The sequence below is a fragment of the Verruconis gallopava genome (genome assembly GCF_000836295.1).
Source record: "Verruconis gallopava strain CBS 43764 unplaced genomic scaffold supercont1.149, whole genome shotgun sequence".
NCBI lineage: Eukaryota > Fungi > Ascomycota > Dothideomycetes > Venturiales > Sympoventuriaceae > Verruconis > Verruconis gallopava.
Genome location: NW_015622285.1, coordinates 1 through 16,918, shown reverse-complemented (window position 1 = coordinate 16,918; position 16,918 = coordinate 1). Strand labels below are relative to the sequence as shown.

The 16,918-nt window shown below is 48.0% G+C and overlaps 8 protein-coding genes across 9 annotated transcripts; 3 read left to right on the top strand and 5 right to left on the bottom strand.

Annotated features, from left to right (window-relative positions):
* Nucleotides 1-125: 125 nt before the first annotated feature.
* Nucleotides 126-2,310, top strand: PV09_09731 (uncharacterized protein; the record flags this gene model as incomplete). Its single annotated transcript, XM_016363845.1, has 5 exons — nt 126-874; nt 930-966; nt 1,257-1,609; nt 1,667-1,778; nt 1,804-2,310. 5 exons carry the CDS (start codon nt 126-128, stop codon nt 2,308-2,310), a joined length of 1,758 nt encoding a protein of 585 aa, XP_016208335.1.
* A 1,339-nt stretch (nt 2,311-3,649) lies between these two features.
* Nucleotides 3,650-4,587, top strand: PV09_09730 (uncharacterized protein; the record flags this gene model as incomplete). The annotated part of the gene is made up of 2 exons (XM_016363844.1): nt 3,650-4,431; nt 4,479-4,587. The coding sequence occupies 2 exons, from the start codon at nt 3,650-3,652 to the stop codon at nt 4,585-4,587; spliced, it is 891 nt and encodes a 296-aa protein (XP_016208334.1).
* A 77-nt stretch (nt 4,588-4,664) lies between these two features.
* On the bottom strand, nt 4,665-5,666 carry PV09_09729 (uncharacterized protein; the record flags this gene model as incomplete). The annotated part of the gene is made up of 3 exons (XM_016363843.1): nt 4,665-4,875; nt 4,932-5,477; nt 5,527-5,666. 3 exons carry the CDS (start codon nt 5,664-5,666, stop codon nt 4,665-4,667), a joined length of 897 nt encoding a protein of 298 aa, XP_016208333.1.
* Nucleotides 5,667-6,413: 747 nt separating this feature from the next.
* PV09_09728 (uncharacterized protein) lies at nt 6,414-6,722 on the bottom strand (the record flags this gene model as incomplete). The annotated part of the gene is made up of 1 exon (XM_016363842.1): nt 6,414-6,722. The coding sequence occupies one exon, from the start codon at nt 6,720-6,722 to the stop codon at nt 6,414-6,416; it is 309 nt and encodes a 102-aa protein (XP_016208332.1).
* Nucleotides 6,723-7,265: 543 nt separating this feature from the next.
* PV09_09727 (uncharacterized protein) lies at nt 7,266-9,125 on the bottom strand (the record flags this gene model as incomplete). Its single annotated transcript, XM_016363841.1, has 1 exon — nt 7,266-9,125. One exon carries the CDS (start codon nt 9,123-9,125, stop codon nt 7,266-7,268), a length of 1,860 nt encoding a protein of 619 aa, XP_016208331.1.
* Nucleotides 9,126-9,729: 604 nt separating this feature from the next.
* On the bottom strand, nt 9,730-11,122 carry PV09_09726 (uncharacterized protein). Its single transcript, XM_016363840.1, has 2 exons — nt 9,919-11,122; nt 9,730-9,870 (listed from the first exon to the last, which is right to left on the bottom strand). Exons 1-2 carry the CDS (start codon nt 10,663-10,665, stop codon nt 9,790-9,792), a joined length of 828 nt encoding a protein of 275 aa, XP_016208330.1. The 5' UTR covers nt 10,666-11,122; the 3' UTR covers nt 9,730-9,789.
* Nucleotides 11,123-11,756: 634 nt separating this feature from the next.
* Nucleotides 11,757-13,944, top strand: PV09_09725. 2 transcript variants are annotated; one of them, XM_016363838.1, is made up of 3 exons: nt 11,757-12,563; nt 12,620-13,691; nt 13,739-13,944. In XM_016363838.1, the coding sequence occupies exons 2-3, from the start codon at nt 13,308-13,310 to the stop codon at nt 13,838-13,840; spliced, it is 486 nt and encodes a 161-aa protein (XP_016208328.1). In that variant the 5' UTR covers nt 11,757-12,563; nt 12,620-13,307; the 3' UTR covers nt 13,841-13,944. The 2 variants fall into 2 exon arrangements, with proteins under 2 accessions (XP_016208328.1, XP_016208329.1); XM_016363839.1 differs by having other exon boundaries at nt 12,620-13,944.
* Nucleotides 13,669-15,619, bottom strand: PV09_09724 (uncharacterized protein). The gene is made up of 2 exons (XM_016363837.1): nt 15,043-15,619; nt 13,669-14,988 (listed from the first exon to the last, which is right to left on the bottom strand). The coding sequence occupies exon 2, from the start codon at nt 14,710-14,712 to the stop codon at nt 14,353-14,355; it is 360 nt and encodes a 119-aa protein (XP_016208327.1). The 5' UTR covers nt 14,713-14,988; nt 15,043-15,619; the 3' UTR covers nt 13,669-14,352.
* Between the last annotated feature and the right edge of the window lie 1,299 nt (nt 15,620-16,918).

Sequence of the window (16,918 nt, the reverse complement as noted above, 5' to 3'; positions counted from 1 at the left end):
CGCTATTTTGATTTCGTCAGTAGCGAAGTAAGCGCGCACATAACTTATGCCCAAGCTACATGTCTATGCAGTGGGGGAGTACTTTAGCTACAACCGCCGGTCATCTTCTACGATCCAACGACACGATGTGTTCTCTTACTGATGAACAAATCATCTTGCTATGCCACGACCCTACGACCGAGATCATCTCGCTGCCGGAGTGCACCAATAGGGTGGTACGTATCACGGACGGTCTGGCAGCAAAGTTTGGGCGATTTGTTAGCGTTCACGAGTTCAGAAACCAACATATTGCGCAGCGGTATCTTGATCCAGACCTAGTTCGCGTACTGAAATTCCATCGGTACATAGAGAAGGAGGGAACGGGATATATTATCATGGACTACGTTGATGGTCATATCTTGGACCTGCAATGTGCGAGGATGATGGCGGAGAGGTTGGGCAAAGTCCTGAATCATCTCCACGCTCAGACGGCCACCCGGCCAGGCTCACTGGGTGGAGGCCCGCTTTCCGGTGCACTCTGGCCTGAACACGAAGAGGTGGAGTTCTCAGAGGCGGAGGACCTTCAACATTGGCTGCAGTCTCATATGCCCAAGTCAGCAGGCCGAATTGACCTCAACGGGCACACCTTCAGCATGTGTCATTTGGATTTCAGCCCACGAAACATCATGGTTGATGGAGATCGCATCTACCTCGTCGACTGGTCGGCTGCTGCCTACCTGCCACGATTCTTCGAGTTTCTCGTATACAAATTCCTCCCACAGGATCTTGAATTCTTCGCGCTGGTGAAACCATTCCTCCTTCCGTTGACCGAGAAAGAACAAGAGAGCGTAGAGATTGTGGCGGAAACCCTGCAATACGCTCGCTTCCATTATCAGTGAGTTATAGGTTGCCTGATTCCATACGCACAGCTGACAGGGGCGATCCACCAGTCCGGGGACTAAAGTTGCTCATAGAACGCGCATTGGAGTATGAGACGAACGACACGGGCCTCTGCTCCGGTCGCGCGCCATGTCAGTGAAACGGCGCGTCCCCCGTGGACGTCAAAGGGCATGACCGCCATAGAGGTTGATTCCAAGTCCAGTGATATAAATTGGAGATTGCCGACAACGTTTTTACGTGTGCATACCTCGTTCTTGTAGCAAGAGTAGCCATCTCGCCTCGCGCCTTTGCGGCACAATCAATTCGGTCCGCGCCACGGCACGTCTCCCCGAAACTCATCCTACATTGCATGAAGTTCCTCCTGACAGCACTACCAGATGACGGACTTTAGCGGCGACGCTCGGATCGTCCATTTGATCCAAGCTGTGTGCCACCCCTTCAACGAGAACTACAACCATTGGTCGCTCAATATCCAGTTCAAGAATCGTGCAGCGGACGTTCAAGTGGCAGGTTCTATTCGCTGTCATATGATAGTGAACGCGGACGACGGCGAAACGATGTATACCGTCACCACGCACGCCTATGCTGTCACCACTAACTGTGTCTTCACCGTTGAGTTTCCGCCGACCTCGAGCCAGCTGCCGGTTGGCTGTGTCAGTAGCATCATTCGAAACAATAATCTACATATGTTTGAATACTCATCCGAAGGATCCGGATGTAGACATTGGATGTAAGCAAGCTCTTCATTCAAAATCATCTTCAGGGTATCGATGCGGTAAGAGGACAGTTACGTGGTCATCCAACACCTCGAAGCCACGGACTACATTGCTCAAGGAAGCGCCGCACGTCTCTGGCCGTACCTGCACCATTTCTACGAAATCGCCGTTAACGGGCAGACAGTGGATTGATCCTAACCGGCCGTAGGGTCTCACCGTAGAGCAAGCCGAGTCTGTGAATCAAGACTCCAAGGTCAGATCTATGCTTCAGGAGCGCGAGCCCCTCAGGGTACGTCTCAAGGGAAGGGCCGCCGAAACCCCGACGTGCCAGAAGGTGAGCCGATTGATCACGAATGAGAAGGAGCGGGTGCGTCGGGCACTTCTGGAAGAGATACAGAGGAAATATGAACTCGAGTCGTCTGTGCGATCTATCGAGGAGCAGCTCGCCGGCGTCAAAGTTCGTGGACAGGAGAAGGTCTTGTCATATTTCTCTGAGGACACGCTTGCCGATCAACGTCGGCTTATCGAAACCATGATCCTTGCACCGCCTGGAGCCACACTCGAAGAAGAAAGTCAGCGACGAGACAATGCAGTCAACGCCGTGATAGCATATTGCAAGATTGAGGAAGGCGATATGTATGGCGGCCGAAAGCGGTGTGACGGCAGACGCGGCGCCCCGGACGTAGCTTTAAAGACGGAGGCACCCCTAGAGTAGCAAGACTTGCTTAAGTTGGCCATGCTGTCGGTTTTCATCAAGCACCCGGCGGAGAGGCCGAGGCGATGCGTAGTGTGTCTCGCAAATGAAAGGGCGCCCCTTCGCGTTCGTCCCTATGAGTTCAGCACACCAAGTGACATGAGCAAGCATTTCAAGTGGAAGCACCTCAGTCTGATCGAAAATGGTGTAGAAAAGCCAGAATGCAAGCTCTGCAGGATGGACTTCGATCGCAAGATGCATTTCCAAAATCGCATGATTATGATTCATGGCACTGTGACATAACTTAGAATAGGAAAATGCTTTACTGTGAGGGAGGCACGTCATTTCTACTTCGGAGCTGTTGGATCTGGTTCACGATTGTAGATGTTTTGATTGCAGGATGTGCCAGGTGCCTAAACATAGAGCTCGCCAAAGTCGATGTTTCAATTGAAACTTATCATGAATGCTTACTGAACAGTCTTAGTAGGAGCATATACAGCAAACCATATCATTTTACCAACTTTATATCGCTGTCCCTAAGACAGGCATAGCAAGGACGGCAGGCTTTGGGAGATCCCAAATGCCGGTCAGGAATGCCAGTGCACCCGCCTTTGCACCCTCTGCTGCGTTCAATTGGGTAATTAGTCGACTGTACTGTGGCCGCTTCTCAGGGCAGAGTGAGGAGCGGGGAAAGAAAATGAGTGCTCGTCACACAGCAGGCGAAGCGCTTGAACACCTCGAGGGCGAGCCTTGAGCAGGGTCTAATGCATCTTGAAAAGCATGAAACTGGAAGTTTCGGAATGTGCTCGCTAACGAGACGAATCAGACGACCGCGCCAACACACGCCCGTTCAGAGGCGCCCAAAACTGGGGACCTCTCAGCGTTGCGCGTGGCCGCTACTTAAAACAGCACCCGTTTCCCGCGACTGCGCCTCCAGCCAGCCCACCCATCCACTTATTTAAATATATACAATATTAGTCTTATTGATAACAGATTTAAGAAGTCGCTCTTACACTTACATCACGCCTCGGCAATGTCGCAAAAATGGATTTGAGCCGCTCAGCAGTGGCTATGCTTGTCTATGGCTAAACTACTTTGAGCCTACTCGCTCTCCTTGTTGATATCGCCTTGCTTCCGAATTGTTGTAGCTCTGAGGGATCTCATATTCCTGCCGCATTCCTACTCATCCGGGACTGTATGTCTCTCGGCGGTCGGCTCTCGGGAAGAATAACTTATCAACTCAGAGAAGGTATTGCTGCCTCGGGCACCAAAAGCCAGCTGAAACCATTAGGCGCGTCCAGCTGGAGGATCTCTCAATTAACATCAATTGTCACCACGCTTGGATGCGAATTACTCGTCAATGGCTCCCAACACAATTCAATGGGAAACCGCTACAGAAAACGAGATTATCCAGCACTGCTCCCGGGATAACCCGAACCGAGAAATCGTCAGCGAACTAGATGGAGGGCTTTCCGTTATCAAGATATCAGAAGATGCAGTTATCAAGTGCGGGCTCGGCGTCAACGAATTCGAAGCCGCGAACCAAAAGCTTGCGTATGAGATTCTTAACCCCACAATTATACGAGTTCCTCGCGTCTATCGCTTTTTTGTTTGTGGTGTGAATGGATATCTTATCATGGAATACATCAAGGGCCGGCTACTCTCCACTCTAGGTCCTGATGCCTATCTGGAACGAATGGCAAATGTCCTGAAGCACTTCGAAAGCGTGCAAAGATCTCGGCCTGGACCCTTGCACGAGAGCCTCGCTTTTGGTCAGCTCTGGTTGGATTACGATCCCATAGCTCCTACCTCCATAGAACTCATCGAGAATTACTTCAACACAAGGCAACTGAAAAAATCAACCCATATCAAGCTGGCTGGCTATCCATTAGTCTTATGTCACCTGGACATCGCCCCTCGGAATATCCTGGTACTGGACGATGACTCTTTGTGCCTTCTCGACTGGCATTCCGCTGGCTTCTACCCAAGACTATTCGAGCGGACTACTCTGAGAATCAATGTACGAAATAATTATGACTGGAACGCGAACCTCTTGGGGCTGTTAGATGATCTGGATGAGGAAGAGGAGCTTCAAGCTCAACTATTGCAACGCGCTTACAATCTTGGACAGAAATATATGTAGTACGTGCACTGCCATATCCTAAAAGCGTAGATATTAACCAGGCCAGCCGAACGCAAAAGTTCAAACCAGCACCACCGCCAAGAATGGAAATAATTCCTAACCGTCGTAATCAACGAGAACAAATGAGCGAAAGGTTTGGGAGGGAAGATGTATGAGGGGGGGCAGGCATCAAATATGAAACTGTCTGAGTTCCTCCGATCCTTTCCTTAAAGAAAATTTAGTCTTTCGCGTCTTAGTCCTTCTCTTCTTCTTCGTCCTTGCCGAACCAGTCATTCCACCACTGCGTATAGCTTAGAAAATCTCCTTGCCGGATAGGATGATTTTCTCTTTCAGCCCCCGAACGTGAATACCACTTCCCAAAAACTGCCCAAGCATGGGCTGGAACCTCAGAGTTTAAGAAGAATCTATTCGGGTCCTGTGCCATTTTATACAGGAGCATATAGCTTTATAAACTTAATAAGAAGCGGCTAGATTTCGAATAATTTTAGAGTTTACATACTTCCAAAAATGGCAGCCAGAACCGCCTGAGGAAAAGAGATACTGATGGAGATGCCATTCGTTTCGGATTGCCCGATACAGAGTGCGAACCTGCACCGGCGCTCCAAGGTCGTAATCGAAATGCTTGATCTCCGATTGCGACTGCTGATAATTTACTAGTTTCCATTGAAGCTGTCCTCTTCTGTCATCTTCATCAGTTCTCATATCGACTTGGACTGCACCACCCATTGTTAGGATCAAGAGGATAGTGACGTGATTGTCGCTGTGGGCCGAGTTCGGCCATGCTCCAGTAGTATGAATGGTCACGCGGATCCTCTGAAACACCGAAGTGTTATCCTGAAAATGCTCTATGTTTCGATCGTCGAGCGCAACGATATGGCTGATACTCGCGGATGTGGCGCTAGTGCTTGCTATGGCGGGGATTACGGTCGGAACGTTGCCGGATGGACCAGCGCCAGCTAACGCAGGGTTGGGCGTGTCGGTGGTTGAGCTGGACTGTACAACAGCTGTAGATGCTTGCTGTGCCTGTCTCTGTAGAGGGCCATGACTGATTACCGTAAGTATACAAAGAAATAACAGCATCCGGATCTTGTTACCGTTCGTCTGCCCAGAAAGTCTGCGGAAAGTCTACTGGACCATTGTTCTTCAGGCGGTAGTATATTCTTCCCGCATGTTGTTGTTCATCATACCAATAGGCAAGATTAGCATCATCAATTTGCTGCGGGCTATATGGCATTGTTATAGTGTGCAAAATGAATTAGTGAGACAGGACGAGTTATATTGTAATGATAAATAAGGCAAATCGCGTAAGACGCATAGCGCATAGATGATGTCGTCAAGTAGCCCAAATTGGAAAGTATGATGCGACGCGTGTTTCAGTCGCGGGTTGCCCAAAGGTTATGGCGCCCTGCCCGCTGTTCCATCGACGCAGCTTTGAACCTGTCGCTTTTCGTGAACCTCACCGAAACGAGCCTTAGGAACAACTGGAAGCATCGAATCACCATCTCCTGCACTGCTTCACACGCCCCTGCTGCTCTCGACGCCCGCTCCAGAGCCCTTAAAGATCGGAACGCCTGCCTCACACGCCCCCAATCACTCAGTCCACTGCCACTGGCTCTAATAATCTGCCTCAGAATTGGAATGTTGTCATAAACGATCCATCGTACAAGCAGCTCCTGGAATTTCGCTTCGTTGAATGCTAGCGCAAAGGCATTAAGTATTGCTTGTTCGCGAGGCTGGGTCGAGTCCAGGTTGGACGGCGCTGGTATACTTGGCGGAAGCGGTACGATCTCTCTCTTCTCATTTAAGGTTTCATTGTGGACCTTACGTATATGGTCAATGGGATTCGAGCTGCCTTTTTCGACGTTGAAGCGGTGGCGCCGTAGCGTATCATCGGCGGCGGAATGGCAGCGAAGGCATAACCATCAGCGCTTATTTGTCGCAGTATGTTCGATCGGTACACCAACTCTCCAGATGCCCGAGATTAACTTGTGTGAGGTCGCGCAATTGGAACACTAAAGCCTGGCAGTCGCTTCCAGTCGACCTTGCTGTAGTCGAAGTGAGATGGCTCAATTAGAGGAGGCTCGCCTTGGTGCGCTTTCTTGCTGGATTCGGAGTTGAAGGTTGGCACATCGGTAAGACTTGAGGCGGCAGAAACAATGCTTGAAGTACTACTAAGGGACGGCGATGGCGACGGCGAGAGACCGTGTGATCTCATGATGGTAGCATAGTATGGATCCCAAGGAGGTTTGAAGACTGGTTTAGTAGTATTAAGCAGATTCCGACAGTCCATGTTGAAGATGCGGTGTGAAAGACGTGTGATTCATTCAGGAGACTTCTGAATAGTCACATATAAAAGCCAAAGGCGTAAGCCACCATCGCCTCCAATGGATCGTTTTTGGATGGATCGGCACAACTACCCCAAATCCGGATATTTTTGGCAATAGATGGACCTGGATGGATCGGCCGATGCGCAGCCATCCGCTTTCCACACTGGTGTGTTGTTTATCTGTTAAATTAAGCACCTGATCGGGGCAAAAAAGTAACCAAACAATCAAACGGCAAAATTAATCCAAACTTGGAGATATCAGTGCGCTCAAGACCTTTTCAATAAACTATGATACTCCTTAAAGACTTATAAGTGTAGTGAGACAGTCAAAGACACCATATGGAAAGGATGGGTTGCGAGCTCTGGAGAGAGTTGAATAGTTGCTATTAGATAGGTATATTATTCTTAGTATACGAAATATTGATTACGCTACATCGCAGTACCGAGCAAGATATTTTATAAGAAGCCTTGAATTGTGTTTTGGACTGATTCTTTCGTAGCTTTAGTCTATTGCTTTTTCCGCCCGTTCTGAAGCACCCAGAGATCGTAATACTTTCCGCCCTTTTCAACTAACCCTTCATGTGTGCCACTTTCAGCAATTTTGCCATCTTCTATAAAGAAAATCAAATCTGAATCAATAATAGTGGACAGCCGATGAGCTACGACAAACATTGTTCGTCCATATCGTAGCTCACGTAAAGCTTCCAGAACTTGAGTCTCAGTTAAGGAATCCATGCCGCTCGTTGCTTCATCAAGAATGATAATCCTTGGATTTTTCAATAGTAGGCGTGCGATAGCTACTCGTTGAATTTCGCCACCTGACAGCTTTACCCCTCGTTCACCGACTATAGTGTTGTAGCCACCAGGACGTGATTCGATGCTTTCATGTAGTGCTGCGCCTTTACATGCTGCAACAACTTCTTCAAATGTAGCATCTGGTCTTGCGTACCGGACGTTTTCGAAAATAGTTTTGTTGAAGAGGCAAGGATCTTGAGGGACCACCCCAAGAGCATCCCGTAGGCTCTTAAGAGTAACTTTGCGTAGGTCATGACCATCAATTGAAATAGATCCTCCCGTTACGTCAATGAATCGGCAGAGGAGTTTAAGGATAGTTGATTTTCCGGCTCCTGTCTTACCAACGAAGGCAACAGTCGTGCCAGCTGCCACCTCAAGAGAAATCCCGTTAATGACCTTTTTGTTAGTTGGACTATAAGAAAACTCAACATCGCGGAAATTAACTTTTCCAGAGGAGATCTTGAGTTCATATGAGCTCGAGTCATCTTGAACTGACGGTTTCGTACATAGCAGCTGAAATAGTCGTTCCGCATCAATAAAGGCAGATAAAATATTAGAATAGGACCAAGCTATCAGGTCGAGTGGGCGAACCATCGTCGTCCAAAATGTCGTCAGAGTAACAAAACTGCCGATTGACGCATCTCCAGAAGAAATTTTCCGGATTGCAAGGAATGAACAGCCAAGCAAGCCCAGAAAATCAATTAATGTCTGAACTGCGTTGCCTGCATTCAGCCGGTTGAGGTATGCTTGCTTAGCATGAATCGTTTTCTGAATAGCTCTGGCGTAACTTTCCTTCTCAAAATCAACTTGATTGAAGTATAAAACTGTTTGCCAATTTCTAAGAGACTCGTTCACGGTATTACTCTCACTCCGTATTGCTTTGCTGTAAGTTTTTCGGAGCATTTGTGTCCAATCTGTGAGCTTAATCGTAATCCACACGTAAGAAGCACCCACAACGAAGATCGTAAAAGCGACATACCAATCAAATAAAGAGGTAGTGTACCACGCAGCTATTATAATGTCAATGGCGACTGGGGGTATTTCAAGTAGGAACAGTTCCGCAAGCCGGTTGATCGCATTCCCTTGCTCGACAGCTTTGATGATCTCTCCAGACTCTTTATTATTATGGAAATCCATAGAAAGTGTCATAAAGTGTTTGAAAGCAAGACAACAAACTGCCTGATATGAAAAATCCCTAACTTCTAAAAGGGCCTTTTTTTTAATGACCCCTAGAAGACCATTATTGTTCCTCAACCATGAAAGAAGAACCCATATCCCTGCTTTATAACAGGCCGTATCAAAGTTATGAGCAATAAGCTGGTCCATGATGAGACCAATTTGTTGAGGTATAAGTACTCTGAGGAATCTGTCGATGACAAGATCGAGTACTAAAATAAGAAGGCAGAGCTTTCCTTTTATGTTGCTCGGCCATAGACAGGGGAGGAAGATACGAAACTCTTTCACGTAGCCAAACCATCCATGCTCTTGTAGCCGCTTGTATTGTCGCTCTCTTGTTATACTGTCGCTGGTCTCAATTCCGGATCCATGAGTTGGCGCGATTTCATAGACCATTTGTCCAGTAGATTCGTTTGTAAGGAGACACTGGCTTTTCTCAGTATTCTTGTTTGCTTGATGGTCGGTTCGGGTATTTAAATGGAGCCCAAGCACAATACAGCAGATGAATCTGAAAATGTGAAGCCCTAGCGTAGTGAGGACGTAGTCCCCTTCTTGTGGTTGAAAGAATGATAAAGTAGCCAAAATGCAAAAAATAGTCTCAAAGAGGCATTGGATGACCAAAGATTGATGGTATCTTAACCATAAGTATCCGGACAACACCAGAAGATTTATGTCCAAAGTAGCCCATACCAGGATGGATGCCATTGCGTGAAAAAGACTGCATTGGGATGGCCACCATCCCTTTTGTATTGCTGCACGGTATAAATATACCATTACTTCTAAAATATAGCTTATAGCCAAAAAGAACATAAGAATAAGAGCTGTGAATTTTTTCTTATTGCTATATTCCTTTCGGATATTGACACACCCCATAGTCTTCTGGGATGCCAGAGGAATCAGATATAGTAGAATAATAATAGAGGGATGTAAATAATATAAAGATTTTGTAAAACCTGAAACAACCATTATGGTGGTGACTTTTGGGTAATTTCATGTGACAGGAAAGTGTTCTGAGATATGGAATTTACGGGTGCGGAGTTCGACATTTTATAATCTCCATCTAGTTAAGAGACATAGGTACAGCAGGGTTCGGCATTTCCGCCTGTGTTCGCATTTGAGCAGCGCTTCCCATTGCGACATCCTACGCTAGTTAGTACAAAGCCAATAAATAACCATAAAATACACTAACCACTGCAATCTGCAGGTCCTTTTTCAGATCCCCGCCATAGCGTACACACACCGCCATGTGTTTATCGTTCAAAGCTCTCTGCACGGTCCGGTATATCTCTGACCTATCACTCACTTTCACTGTATCTCCATGCCAGCTTTCTTCAGACAGGCCATCCATGACATTCTCCAACAATGGCATATAATATTGAACGACTTGAAAGTCAAGCGAGTCCTTCTGCAGTATACCTGTTACACAGGTCATGCCGGCGAGCGCAGTGGCGGCGCTTGGGTCAAGTGTGAGAAAACTATTCCAAAGCTGCAGCTTAAGCTGGATAGGTCGCTGAAGACACTCCCACGAAGCACTTCCCAGAAAGAGCAATATCAAGCTCGCAAACATTTGAAATCCCAGCTGTGCAGATATGTACAGCTTACAAGCATCTTCGTGATCCACATGATTGCCGCCGCATTGAAACACATATCGGCTTTTCTCCTCTTCTGTCAATAGCAAGATCGTATGGAAGTGCTTTTGGTTACCTTTCATATGTGCCGGGATGTCGATCCATGCATACTCTGCGGGGGGGGCCTGATCCTCCTCAGAATATGCGGGTAGGGCGTCAGTGTCAAAATGACGTGTCGTGCTTGTATTATCCTCATGCAGCTGGTTCAGTTGTGTAGGCTGCGTGGCTGCATCTACATGCGGTCGTAATTTGCGTGCAGATAGTCGTATGGAGGACAAGATGTCGCGCAATGATATGTGCGAGCACATGCTGCATCAGATTTTGGCGGTGTGGAACAACAATGCAGGTTCGCCTTGCTCAGCTGTAGACTGGGAATTTATATAGGAGCTTTGCGATTACTGGCAAACTCCGCAGGCCGCAAACATGGCTGGCTGGCTGGCCAACGATGAGCACTGATATCAAGGCCCTGGTGAAGTTGGCGCGCGGATTTCGGCAGAGAGTTAGATGGCCCATTTCGATTCACCACGTCCCATGGATCCACCACGCAGAGTCCTCGTACGATGGAATGTCAGCCAAAAACACGTGTTCCTCCAGAATGTAGTTCATGTGGCTCGCTTGAGAATACTGCTCGTATATGTTCGATGTGGTAAATTCTAACTTAGATCATTAATAATTTATTGCTGTATAATACAATCTTTATATAAGATCTTGAGGTGGGTGGAGCTATGCACTCGCTTCTGGAAAACGTTCTTAGTCCATTTCCAATGGCTGGATACTGCCTTCTTTCTCACTGGTGTGTTTTGCGACCCATATTTTCATCGGTTGCCTTCATTCAATGCATACACCCGAACTCGGTATGATTGAAGCAAGGCTCATTACGCCGCACCTATGGTATATCACTATACAAGAGTTCATGCACAGTGGCCCACCATGATCCGTCAATATGGCTGAGAGCTAATGTGCATAACCGCGTGCAAGCTGTGCTTGTTGAGACTATGGCCATGCCATGCATTAGCAACATCCTCGAATAACCGTGCAATTGGAAATTGGACCTGCAATCGCTCACCGCGTAAGCTGGCGGGAAGGGTCTGCGGTATTGATAACTCTACAATGGGAAATCATGGCCTTGTTCGGGTATTAAGTGTGATAATAGTGGTGTAGATAATAATAAGAGGTTAGCGTGGAGACGGTGCAGTCTCCGCGCTAACCTCTTATGCTGCTAAGCCACTGGGGAATGAGCCGGATAATATTGTCTCGGGTCCTGAAGTGCAGCTCGCAAGCGCGGCACGAAGCTATGCCGTATCGGACATAAACCGCCTGGCTAAAGCTGGAAAGAGTATAGCCTCAAACCGCCTTACTTGTATTTGCTTCGCGTTGCGATTTAGAGAAAAGCAGCTCTTTATGTTTTCCTATATGCCTAGGAAAAAACGTGTTCACCTTTTTCGCTTCCATAGTACTAAGCACAGCATTGTGTTGCCAAACAGCACCCTGACAATGCGCCAAATCCTGACTCTCAAAACTGTCCACAGCTGCAAGCGCAAACGCGACATCAGCAGTCGCAGGCGGCACCTAAGCGAGTTGGTTGAGATATTCCGCGAGCTCATCGGCGGCAACAACCGCTACAGGCGCGTTCCCTGTCCGATCCTATCACTGTGGAGTCGCCCAGGAGAGTGCTGGTCTTGGACGCCAAATCTTGCACCGCCTTCGACATGTTGCGTAATGTCTATGGAAAACCAAGCGTACGAGCCAACGGGGGCCGGGAAGGCCTGCGTAGTGCTCTGATCAATGGCAGGCGGATACGAAGCGTTCGGATAAGGCCCGTTTGCGCCCATGGACTGAAGCATCTGAACCGTCTGCTTCTGCTTCTTCGACAGAGCGTGCTGCTTGATCATGCGAGGCAGTTCGGACAGGTAGGGCCGCCTCCACAGATTTTGTTCGATGAGACATGCATGATGATGGGGTCCTGCGTGATATACTTTCTCGAGATGGAGAGGATGATTGCTTCCAGGCTGGTGATGTCCTGTTCCAGTGCTTGTATCTTCTGCTTCGAGACCTGCTTCCGCATGTCGCTGCCCGCGCTATATATATGCAGTTCGTGAAGCCTTTTTGCACACATTCCGAGCACGAGGATCGCTGGCCGTCGCACTGGACACGCGTTAGCAGCAGAACGGCGGGGCAGAGAACGAGGTGGTAGGCTATGTATATGGTGTGTTTGGAGATGAATATTTCTTCAGCCTAACTGACTGCTGACGTATCGCAAAGACCACCTCAATACATCAGGCTCTACCCAATCATTACGTCCACTCCGACGCACATCGCCCGCACCTTCCACCTCCCCACTGTTCTGCCCTCCAGGGGGGAGGGGGGGCGCCGCGGGCTGTCCTCAAGCGGTCGCGCAATAGGACGTGAGAGAGGATTGGATCAAGTCCTCCGATTCGTCAACCCGGCCACCCTGTTCCCATACAGCGTCTCAATCATGCAAGCAGCCAACACGTCGGGTGGCTTAGATCTATGCGATTCGTATGTGATGGAAACACGAAGAGCTGCTTTACTTCGAGGCGAATTCCACAGCGAAACAAATACATGCAAGGCGGTTCGATACTATACTCCTTTGGGCTTTAACTAAGTTGTTCACGTCAGATACGGCATAGTTTCGTGCCGCATGGGCAAGCCGCACTTCATGCCTGCCATCCGTCTTCTGGAAGCTGGTTTACCGGTCATGAAAGTGAAAGTCCTACCAGGGCTAGGTCATTGTTTGTGGATGAACGCGACTCTGCGTTGTCAGGGATCTACATGTTTTACCTCGTGCATGAAGCCGAGCCAGTCGTCGTGTTGACCTCGTGAACAGAAGGTTTTTATATTTCCCTCCGACTTCTTCAGTTCCTTCAGTGATATCTTTCATCTTTCATTTAATTACGAATTCGATTCTGACCTTAGGCAAATTGCAAGAATGGACGACATCACCGTCTGGATGACAGAAATCAGCGACTATGCTGTCGAAATATTAAAATCAGTTAACTCAGACCCCTCGGCTAGTGCATATTATAACATTATCAGCGATATCTCAATTTACAGTGGGAAGCTCATGCTTCGCAATGGCGCAATCTCAGAAAAGAAAATTGAGAAAACCGTCTCCGGATGGATCGCGGCACTGAAAAAAATAGAAGAATATGGGGAGCTTGCGTGGAAGGTTGAAGACTTCATATATAATACACAGGACATACTCAAGAAGCACACGGAGCATATTGGAATTCCGGGCTTGTTAAGAGATACACTTGCAAGTCTTAGGGGAGTGACATTTCAATATATTGGTGAGGATTTAATGTACCACAAGGTAAGATTATACTATCAGGTATTGGAGCCGAACTGAAAACATAACAGAGTTATCGTGAATTCCGTCTCTCACCATGGCTTACTGCTTGTTGGTATGTCGAAAACGGTAAAGCATACTGGAGCTATAAATGGAACAATGTAGCGGCTTAAGACAAGATCTGAGGTCGCAATATTTAGAATTCGTGAAATGACAAATATCGCTTAGAATAGTTACTATAAAGGTTATTAGAGGTAATTAATATAATATTCCCAGGGATCCGCGGTTTCAATGCCATCCACTTATGACACATGAGTAGCAGCACGAGCCTGCTTTCGCTGCAGCGGCTCTGTGTTGTCCATTCCCGATGAGCTTCATGCCCCGAGTGGTTTGCACACAGAGAGTGGCTTGCAGGAGTTGGAACCGGACGACGCCGTTGCCAGTCATGGATGCAGACATGGCGAGCCACAGAGCGAGCCAAAGAAGGAGTCGGCATGCTACGCCCGTACCCGATCTGCGATACTGATCCTAAACCCGTTAGTACACCGCCAAACAGGACGGCGCAGGATACTTACCACTCCACGTTGCAGGCCTCTCTCTGCAAGTCTCTCTCCAGATCTCCGTCATACTCCACATCCGACTCCACCAACACTCCACTCAAATACACGCGCACGCTCTTAAATGTCTATGACTCTTGATCGACAGTGACCTTTCCATGTCGTCCTCTTCGAAGTAAGTCATTTACGTGCCTCGCTATTATCTTCTCTATGACAAGTGCGATGTGATAGTCTTCTAGATCCCTACGTATGACGTTGGTCACACTGGCCAGACCCGCGAAAGCAAAGATAACGCCTCCCTCCAGCCCACGGAATTCAGTCTTGGTGATGCTCCTGAGCTCTTCTCGCCCACGCGAATGCGCAAGGCATGTTGCGGAAGAGGCACCCAAAAAGAATAAGACAAAGCTCACAGCCATCTGGAACCCTTTTTGCCGAGCAGATCCTTTGAATTTATCGCTGAACTCGTACTTGCCGCCCTTCGTTAGCATGAACACAGATGCGAGATGCCTGCTGTCACTGTCCCTCAGATTGATAGGGGGTTTCGGCCGTCCTCATATGTTATGCTAAGGATGATAATAACTGCCTATTGTTGTGAGCCGCGTTAGCCTGATGCGAGTGGCCTCCCATTGCTCTCCGCCCGAGTACGTCTTCAATCGCTAGGGTTTGGGCCACAACTGGCCACGACAGGGGGCGGGCTGCGCGAGGGGCTGATTGACACATGTTAAAAGCAAATGGTGGGGACCAAAGATGAACGCAGGTTCGCCCTGCTAAACTGTGAGCTTGGAACACATATGTAGAAATAGAAATGCAATGCCCACCAAACAGACTTCTGCGCTCAATCATGGGGCTAGCCATCTTGAGCAGAGCAGCGATTCAAGACGCAGCGAACGTGGTACCGCGATGTTCATAATGCCGGCCACCAATACTCATCATCGGGCCACAATGTGAGGAATTTCAGGGCGCAATCACACGCTTATTTCACGGCTCACATAGAAAACAAATTCTGTGCCGAAATCCAAATTTTGCCGCAGGAGGCCAGCCGACTTTGAATCAGCCGTCAAAGAAACCATTAAGCATGTGTCTCATGGACGGACTGCTCTGGATCTCGAGGAATAAGCCGGGCGTAGAGCAATAGTCCTGCTTCTGGTACGGTTTCCGCGGGTGTTGAAATCGCATGTGGGGAAGAAAGGAATCCCCGCTTTTGTTCTGATGCTGAAAGAAGATTCACGGCTGGATGTGATTGTGGAGTGGCTGTCCAGTTGCGAAGAGGAGGTTGTTGACATAGAAGAGAGAATAGAGAAACTGAGCACATCATGCGGGCACACCGCACCTAGAATATTGCCGCATGTGGGCATGCAACCGGCTATCACCGCAGAACCTCCCGCGCTTCCGGATGTGCCGATTGCGAATTCACCACGAGGATCAGTCTAGTCAGATCGAGGCCCGATGAGCCAGGTAAGTGCCCGAGCCTTTGAACTGGACGAGGTGAGAGAAACAGATCTGCAGGAAGGACTTTAGGATTAAAACCTAACAACTAACAATCTAATCCACCATATAATCAATGCAATCTTTGCAACTTATCGAGCCCATAATCGCTTCCCTTTTTCCTCCTTGTACTCTGCATCCTTTGAGCTTTGCATGACCTAGCTTAGCTGGGCACCCACATGCGACACAAGGGCCTCTCCTTAGTTCTAGTCAGCTTCACGCAAAGCACGACATCCCGAATGTGGGCGCTGTGGGCGCTGCCTGTCTCGCCGTACGGGTAATCCTCATGCTTGACAACACGTGAACAACAATTGATCCTACAGTTTCTGTGTCTTAGGTCTTTCGTTAAGACGATAATAATAGATCGACCGTCTCATTGATCGTCGCATTATCGCAGCCGAGAGAAATGCCACCGGTTGACTTAGAAAATTGCCAACCGCTTGCCCTCCCGACTCGAACCTTGACGTTCTTAGTCGACATCATCAGGATCAAAGCCCCCATCTGTGCGATCGCCTATTTGCCATCAATGAGGGAGATCGGACTTGGCTGGTAATATTTACCTAGACCTTCGCGACGGATTGCGAACTTCTTATCGCACCCTGGGAGGTAGCATGGGCCTCCGGTGGTTTTCGATTCTTCTGAGCCGTAGTCACACACTTTTTTGCTTTCTTCGCGTCTTTGCATATCGTCTGGATAGTCTTCGTGTAGTGTCCGCAAGAATGGACGCGAGTCAACCATTTGCACATGGTTCAATAGGTCTCGGCTGCAGCCGTTAGAACTAGCTGACTTCGAGATGATAATTAAATAGTCGGTTTAAGTAATGTCTAATGAACTGCAAGCTCAGATTAGTGAGTGAAAGGTGTTTACTGTAATTATTCTTTCTATGGCATTCTGTATTGTCAGATGATGATAGCAGAAGCCGTGGTGGGGCTGTGGGTGCTGAGCGAATGACGGTTCGACCAGATGATCCCTTCTTTGATATTCGTCAACTCGTTTTATCAAAGACTCAATAGAGAAATCTTCAATAGGTGTTGAAGGCTCAATATGTCTTCCATATTCAGAATTGGAGTCCATAGTTACTTTAGAGATAAACAAAGTTAAAACTTGGGAGTCTTAAGAGAGATTAAATACATTGACCAGGGCCATTCATGCTTGTAAAAATGGCCCAAAACTGGGCCATATGCTAAGAATAACAGAATATAGCGTTTG